This window comes from Micromesistius poutassou (genome assembly GCF_964030765.1).
Source record: "Micromesistius poutassou genome assembly, chromosome: 14".
Lineage (NCBI taxonomy): Eukaryota > Metazoa > Chordata > Actinopteri > Gadiformes > Gadidae > Micromesistius > Micromesistius poutassou.
The window spans coordinates 19454687-19463470 of NC_140284.1; the positions used below are offsets into that span (position 1 = coordinate 19454687).

The 8784-nt window shown below is 40.8% G+C and overlaps 1 protein-coding gene across 4 annotated transcripts; it reads left to right on the forward strand.

The window, feature by feature from the left end:
* The first annotated feature begins 630 nt into the window (after positions 1-630).
* LOC311358008 (histamine N-methyltransferase-like) lies at positions 631-5241 on the forward strand. Of its 4 annotated transcripts, none has more exons than XM_084477987.1 (7): positions 631-723; positions 1142-1297; positions 2240-2292; positions 3312-3419; positions 3580-3710; positions 4213-4306; positions 4773-5241. In XM_084477987.1, exons 2-7 carry the CDS (start codon positions 1161-1163, stop codon positions 5132-5134), a joined length of 885 nt encoding a protein of 294 aa, XP_084334113.1. In that variant the 5' UTR covers positions 631-723; positions 1142-1160; the 3' UTR covers positions 5135-5241. The 4 variants fall into 4 exon arrangements, with proteins under 4 accessions (XP_084334113.1, XP_084334114.1, XP_084334115.1 ...); XM_084477988.1 differs by having other exon boundaries at positions 649-723; positions 1145-1297; XM_084477989.1 differs by lacking the exon at positions 631-723 and adding an exon at positions 735-1022.
* Positions 5242-8784: the final 3543 nt, after the last annotated feature.

Genomic DNA, 8784 nt, shown 5'->3' on the forward strand with positions numbered 1-8784 from the left:
TATCTGTTGGCTTGTCTTCATAGTAGCCACAGGTTCATAGGTCCATGGAATGGAAATCCGTTATGTCACTAGCCGTAGGGTTATCTCGCGTAAATGATTCATTCTAAATCTAAATCGTCAAGCACCAGCAAGAAATAATCCCTGGAAATAAATACAATTATTCAAATGACACCGACCCGAACATGATGTAAGCACACACAAAAAATCGAAGTCTTAATTCATGCAACCCTTTATGTAACAAATGACTGAAGGTTGGAATATAATATGTCTTTGTAAAAAAAAAGGGCCCACTAACTGAACTTTTCAGGGGCCCAGCCGCCAAGTAATTTGTGGGACTTGTCACCCATAATGCACACAAATATGGCCTTTGTTTATTTAGATTAGTAGGCCTATCACACTTAAACACCACATAAACTACAAAGTGAATGATTTAGGCTACATGGATTTGCATAGAAGTCTTAAGCGTGCATAACTCAGAAACAAAAATAATTACACTGCGGTGTGCGTGTGTGTGTGAAGACTATCTTGGATTTAGTTAGAGTTTAACAGTGGTCTTGGTTTAGTTAAACTGTAGTCTTGGTTTAGTAGTTAAACTGTGAGTCAGACCTGTGAGTCAGACCTGACTGTCAGGAAGAAGCGAATCAGAGGGCGGAGCTAAGGGTCTACTTACACTCTTATATGCCTGGCTGTCGCTTCACTGCTCATTTCTTCCTCGAAAGACATGTAAGTGAACATATATTAAGTTGTGTTTGAGACTTCCCAATTCTTGAGAGTTATGTCATGTCACGCATAAATCAAGTGCGATGAGTTATGCAGTATCACGCATCCGTCATGCGTGATCTGAATACTGAATACTGACACATTCGCTGAACAACAGCAACAGCGTGCTAGGACTACATGCATCTTCTCATTTTCTCGAGGAATAGCGATGCTATGTATCGCACCTAGACACTCTGATATCTGTGGGGTTCTATATATATATGTCGGTTCCCGAATAGAAAATCCCTCGACTCCGTATAAAGGTCTGTATCCGTATGGTAGTTGCTTCTTTTTTTTTTTTTTTTTTTACCACGTACATTCAGCTTCAATTGAATCAACAAACGTATGTCTCGTCAGCTAACCAAATCATTGATCACTCCAGCAGACGAGCTGCAGCAGCGATGGCATCGCCCCTGCGGTGCCTAGTGGAGGACGACGAGCGGTACCTCCGGTCCTTCCAGCTGTTCCTGGAGCGGTCCTCTGAGCACCAGTGCATGCAGGACTTCATTCAGGGCCCACTGACGGGTGAACTAGCCAGGTCATTCAGTAACCACTGCATGAACCACTGGTAATTCCCAGTGGTTCATCGCGTTCTCAGAATATTACAGACTATATATACAGATTATATACAGACTTATGTAGACCTACCCCCCAAAAAGCAAAAATAATGTAGGCATATGTGCACATTATTTGGTGTAAACATAAATATTAAATGGCAGGTTCAAAATGAATGCCTAGTTTAGTAAGAAACATGGGCTTGTGATTTACTTGCATTGTTTTCATTGGAAATATGTGCAGAATTTGATTGTTATTTACTTTATTTTGTTAAAGAGCTATTCAGATTAAATTGCATTTAGAAAAAAATAAGCCTATGGATCTATCTATCTTGCCACCATAACCAGTTACCATCATGGCTATTGTACTATTATAGCTAGCTTTTGTAGCTAGTGTCGTAGGATTCGATCCCCGGCTCTGTGTCGAGGTGTCCCTGAGCAAGACGCCTCACACTAATTGCTCCTGATGAGCTGGCTGTCGCCCTGCGTGGTTGACTCCGCCGTTGGTGTGTGAATGTGTGCATGAATGGGTGAATGTCAGTCAACACTGTAAAGCGCTTTGGATAAAAGCGCTTTACAGTGGACCATTTTACCATTTCATTTAATTTTTTACCATTTTTCCACAAAACCCCTGTTGCTATTGCACATGGTTTGTGAGATATGAGCCAAGAATTATTAAGTGTCCAATGGGTTTTAATAGCTAGACAGGACTGCTGAGATTCATACTACATTGTCCCCCATGCCTTGTGTTTATTAACTGATCTTGATTATTAACACCAACACATTCGATCTCTCCAGCTAAGGTCAAATAATGGTTGAACACATGGATATTATATGCAAGAGGTGTAGACGGTGCTGGGACAACGATCAGTGTTGACCCACCAACAATATACAATGTGCTAACGCTATTCAAATGTGCCCTTTAGTGTCGGCGACGGAAAGGCCAAACTGAACGTCATCGGGGTGGGAAGTGGTGCAGGTGAGAACCTACTAGGTGTACCTTTGTGGAGCCTCCACTCAAACATGTTGATTTACAGATCCTCAGTTGGAAGGCCGCCTTTGTCAGCAACTTGTCCTGCCAGTTGGGTTCATATTAACCCTCCACGGCAGACAATGTCAATGCAGGCAATTATGAGTTGTTGTTTTTTTTGTTTAGGTCAATGTATTTCTGTTTGAGTGCTTGCATTTTGACAGAGTCTATTCCGCCAAGAATGACGATTAAAAAAAACAAAAAACGATTAAATGTTTCTGTTAAAGTATTTGCAGCCACACCGACATCTGCATGTCAGTGTGATAGAGTAGACTGCGGTATGGGTTTCCTAATGGCATCTGAATTAATGACTTTATACCCTCGGGGTAGTGTTGATGCTAATCGGAGAGTTTACATGCTACATGAGCTCTGCTGACCACATCTGCTGCTGTTCGCTTGCATATGAGTCAAACATGTGTGGTTTAATTAGTGGCTCTGCAACAAATTGAACAAACCAAAAGTATATTTTGGTTTGTTCAATTAATTTTTCCTTTGATTATTTTCTTCTGTTTTATTTGATCCATTTGGATGTTTTTCTTGGATGAGTGTTTTCTGTTTTCGCTTTGAAGAACCGTGTCTGTGTATCTTGATTGCAATTAATGTCCCCTTGTCCCTGTCTCTGACAAAATAGGTCTAAAAATGTGTGTAGTGCAAGTAGCTATGTGCTGCTAAGCATCATCTACTGCCAATTATCTTGTGGAAAAACACGGTTAGACAAGAACATTTCCATGCTATAAGACCTTTCATTAAATAAAACATGGTAGCTGTTTACTTTTGCTCAAATATGCTGATACTCCACCAAGGCATATTAAAACATTCCTGCATCATTTTCATTCTCGACTTCCAAGCATTTTTTGTTGCTAAGTCGAATTTAGGATTGGTAAAACACATTTATCATCCAATCAGTCTGTTCCAGAGGCGTTTTGTCCAATGAGAGTTCAAGTGTCTGCTTGTTGCTGTGGTTGCAGGTGAGATAGACCTGGAGATGTTTTCTCAGCTCCGTCAGAAGCATCCAAGCATAACGGTGGATAACCAAATAGTTGATCCCAGCAGCCAACAGATACATAACTACAAAGGTACATACTAACTGCATATTCTCACATTTACTCTTTCAGCTTGCTCTTCCGGGTCAGGAAGGATTAAGGGCCTATACCAATCGTAATTGATTTACTTATTTTATGAAAATTAGTTAACAATCAAAACTAACTGCGGGTCACTTGTGTTATTTTTCCATAGTTTTGGTGTCTAAGACACCAGATTTAGATTATATTAAATTCACCTGGAACAAGAACACTGCCTCTGAGTTTGAACAACACTGGAAAGAGAACAAGATGAGCAAGAAAGCAGACTTCATTCACATGATACAGGTGAATAAAGATTCCCACTATGAGTGCCAACGCTGCACACCACATTGGTGTCTTCAGTCTGCCTACATGCTGGTTCTGTTGTTTAGACCCATTTTCTGGTTACTGGCATGGACTGTTTACGTGGCACTTTAAAGTTGTATGTATATGTTAACATGTTACAAATGTATATGTGTGCTTACCACAACATCGAACACTAACCAAAATCATTATGATTTTCTAGTTTCTCATGACCAGGATAATTTAAATCTATCTTCACTGTCTACATGCACTCTGATAATCATTCCAGGTGAAGCTGTATTAAATGACTCTACTAGACCAGAAATATGAAAGAGCATGCAATCAATGTGCCACTCATGTGACACATTTCTATTCACATTAATTGTCCACATTTCATGGCAATTAACCCACACTCATGAACACCTGTCGTAAATAGACTATTAATTAGCCATTCTCTGGACCGCTCCACCAGCCAATTTCTCTGGGTTTGTGTGTGAATGAACAGATGCTCTACTACGTCAAAGACCCAGACGCCACCGTCCACTTCTTCCAGAGTCTACTCGACAAGAATGGAAAACTTCTCATTATTCTCGTTTCTGGTACATTGATATTTATTTATCCGTCTATCTATTTCTTAATGTGTGACTGTAGATAGATGCAATGTTATTACTGCATCCAGGAGTGGCAATCCATAAAATATTTTATAATGACTAGACAAAGATATATATTTTTTATGTATTTTAACTTTTTTTGAATTGCCTTGTGGCATAGGAACATAGGTGGGAATCAAACCCTGGACTATTGCGTACATGAGTAGCGCATTAGTGGATTTAGTTGTTAGATATCATATAATTTAAAATAAACGTTCATGTTTCTATTGCTAGACATTGAGCAGGTATATTACCTTATTATACATTCCATGTCAACATGTATTTTTTGTTTTGTTGTTTCTTGAGTCAACAATCAAGTAGTTAATCTATAAAATAATCTAAGAACATAAGACATCAGATGCTTGATTCTGATTCTGCCTGCCTGTCTGCTTGTGTGCATGTGTTGGACCCTCAGGTAGGAGTGGATGGGGCAAGCTGTGGCGGAAGTTCCGGAGCCAGCTGTGTAACTCTGAGATCAGCCAGTGTGTGACCACGAGCGACATCAAGAGCAGCCTGGAGTCCAAGGGCGTGGGTTTCCGTAGTTACGTGCTTCCGTCCCAGCTGGACATCAGCGAGTGCTTCGTGGAGGGCAGTGAGAAGGGAGCGCTACTGCTGGACTTCCTGACCGAGGTCCTTGACTTCAGAGGCACGGCGCCGGCCGGGCTGAAGGCGGGGGTCCTGGAGATGCTGCGGCACCCGGACTGCAGCGTGGAGACCGATGGGAAGGTCCTGTTTAACAACAGCCTGGAGGCCCTGGTCCTGGACCCGCTCCCTTAGCATGGAGGAGGACCTTCTAAAGATCCTTCAAATCATCAAATATATATCATTTTGTTAGATTTTCCTATAGATCATTTTTATTTGTTAATAAACATATCGAAAAATTGTGTGTGTGTGTGTGTGTGTGTGTGTGTGAGACATCCAATCCGTTCTCAGAGTGGTAATATTACATTTAATATTTTCATTTCAATTATAACTGGCACGTAACTATTTTAAATGGTGATCAGTTTCATATTTCTTCTCCTGATCGACCAGTTGGGAACACAATCTGAAACAAGGCAGTAAACAGTGATCTACCTCAAAAGTACATAACGCAGGCCATGGTTGCATTTCATGAACACTTTTTTTCCAACAAATTTAACTCAACCTAATGAATCCAAGTGAGTAATTATATATACACTCTGGATAATATATAAGTTCAAAACACCTCAGCAAGCTGTAAAATGAATTCTCCAGGCGTTAAAACTATGGACCTATAAAGAAAAAAACAGATTAGTTAATTATGTCAATACCTTAGCGAGACATAAGAGGGTGCTATCATTAAAGGACAATTCCGGTATTTTGAAAATTGAGCCCCCTTTCTGGGTTGTCTAGGATGAAATAGAGTAGTTGACACCGACATGTTGACTATTGGTCCTGTCTCGGTATTTGGCTCATTTCAAATCGCCCTGCCTGCTTCAGAATGGCTGACTATGAGCATTCACAAACCTGTCCTTAAAACAACCCTAAACGTTCGTTTTAAGAAATTTGCAACTCACCGAGTGGTGAGTGGTGTTCGTTGATGTTCCAAATCAGGTATTGTAGCGAAATACAGTTTCTGTCGTGTTTTATTTGGCATTTTGTAAATCCATTGATTTCTGTTGGAAGACTCATTGCACGTTGACCGGAAACGGAAAGGCGGGCTGGTTGTAGTCTTTTTGCTCGGTTCTAGCCCCTACTGTGTGAGACGCTAACGGCTGCGGCCTGCGGGAAGGCGTGGCTGGACGACCAGCCCTGCCTAGAAAGGTCCAGTCCCGCCCACAATACTATTTTAGCACCTGTTCCGGTTGTGGTTGAGAAGAAGGAAGACTGAAAGTCCATCATGTCGGTGAGTGTTGAATGTCAAAGCCTCATTCACATGTACTGAGGAGTGAAATAAGTTTTATTGCAGATAATTGTTGTTGTTATGAAGCTAAACTGTAGGTTTATTACGGTATATTTTACAGGTCCTGAAGCATAAACTTAAGAGGATTCGTCTTCTTGATTCCTGCTCCAAGCTTAGTGGCTATGGAGACTGGCATTATTTATCCATGTTCAGTTTTCAGTCTTATATTGAGGAACCGTTAATTGTTCCCGTAAATTAATGTTCCGTATTCATAATGTTTAGGAACCGTTCAATATTCCTAGTAGAGAATTAGCAACCGTTAAAATTCAAAGGTACAAAGGTGTCTGACTTATTATTTATGAAAATAGACATTTTGAAATGAAAGCTAAATTTTGAATAGTTTATTTAGCCTATTATATAATAGGCTACTGTTTATGCTGAGACTGCTTTGCTTTTTGCTACCTGTCAGTGTGTGGGCTTTGGGCACCGTCAAGGGAAAGATGCGGTGGTTGAAAAAAATCTTTTGACCGCCTATTAAGTTCACTCGTTGCTTATAATGGTTTGTTCGTTTCCCAGTATCATTTCCTTAATTTAGAAGACGGTTTTGTTGATGTTTGAATTGTGAAATAAATACAATCATTTTTTGAAGTTGCGAGATGTTGAAATTATTGGAAGCGAGTCGAGCTGACCTCGCCTGCTGTCGGCTACCGTAGCCTATATATGTAGGCTACTGTAGGCTACTGTATATAATATTGGTGAAACACGACACTGCCAATGTGGCAGTTCCATGCGCAACAGGGACTTTCTAAGGGTTACTGTAGTGGTGGCGACTAGCGTCAGGAGCAAGCTAAGAAGGTTCTACGAGCGCTTCAGACCAACCTTACCAACGAATGACGTAGGCTCATGTAGGGCTGGGCGATATGGCTGAAAACTGTATCACAATATAAGTGTTTAATATCGGTCGATATCGATAATTATTGATAAAAAATAAATTTCAAGGACCAGGAGAAAAATATAAATGTAAACAGTTTTATTTTAAACTTAACCTTCCCCTGATTGTAGGCAGACAGGGAAAAGGAATGTCAACACAACCATGGAAAACTCAAATAAATATAAACATAAGTCTGAATGAAAATGAACATCACAATGAAAACTTACCAATTATCAATTATAAAGTGCTCAAAAACATTTGCCGTGTTAAATGTAAACATAAGAGATGAGATCATGAGATCACTATTGCATTACTTGGTAGGTGGATTAAAGCTTATCTTCAACCTGGAGTCCCTAGAACATGGAACATATGGATGTCATTGTTGTTGGGACATGGAGATGTCCAGTACTGTCATGAACCGTCATCCATGTTGTAAAGATCGCTAGTTAGCATGTTCGCTAACTAGCGATTAGCGCCTATTAGCGCTATGTTGTTATGCTTGCTATCCATGTTATAACGAAAATGCCTACATTAAACAGAATAATGATAATGCCATCAAAGGGGGAAATGGGACATGGAGATATGTCCAGTACTGTCATGAACCAATGCTGGCCGCGGCGCCTGAGATCTGAGAAGAACTATCTTCATATTATTTACAATTTCCTCACTCGTTGCGGTACTCATCTTTCGTTTCTCACCGCATCGCGCTGTTTCTGTTATGAAACACACGCGAGACGAGATGGTGCAGCCAAACATGATACTGTTACATGATTGGCCCATCGGCGTGTCGCTCCGTACGTTGCTCTCCACAGGTATCAGAGGACGCGTGCCTTTGTTCACGCAACCAACCTTGCTTCGCAACCTCTGGTTCAAAGCGGAGCTAGACTCTTTGCTCCGTTAACTTCCAACGAGGAAAAAAATTATTGAAAAAATTGATATTGATTACGTGTCTATCGCAATACATATCGTTATCGTTTTATCGCCCAGCCCTAGGCTCACGTGTGTTTCGGGAAACACACGTGATGTTAAGGTAGAGGTTATGAATGATGTAGCGTGAAGAAGGCTTTAAGAAGGTTTCAGGAAACCGGGCCCTGGCTCGTTGTTGATAACATGCCTGTGATTACGGGGGAAGGCTCAGGTGTGGTTCATCATGGGGGTGTGGTGGGGCTGAGACTGAGAGCTACATGGAAAAATATGCTCCAAACACACTTTTTTAAGCACTTTGAAATGTTGCTGTTTCATGACAAAAATTGAGGAGCCCCCCCCCCCTCAGACTAAAAATTGTTGACAACAAAGAATATTAAGACATAACCCCCCCCCCCCCAACCCGTTAAATTCAACTCGCCTAATCACGAAGATCGTCCTCTCGACCGAAGTAGAGAGGCAAATAATGATGTAGGCTATGTATGTTACAAAATATAAGTGCATTTTTCTTTTTTTGGGCTGATCTAATTACAGATTTTCCATTAAATTTTATAGACGACAACATTTATGTACGTTAAAAAGAAAATGAAATCCTACAGTTACAGTAAGTTTCGTCCTGAATGAAGCACGATAAAAGTATTGGATGTGGGCGGGGCTGGACCTTCCAATCCGGATGTGGGCGTGGCTGGACGTCCAACTCCGCCTTCCCGC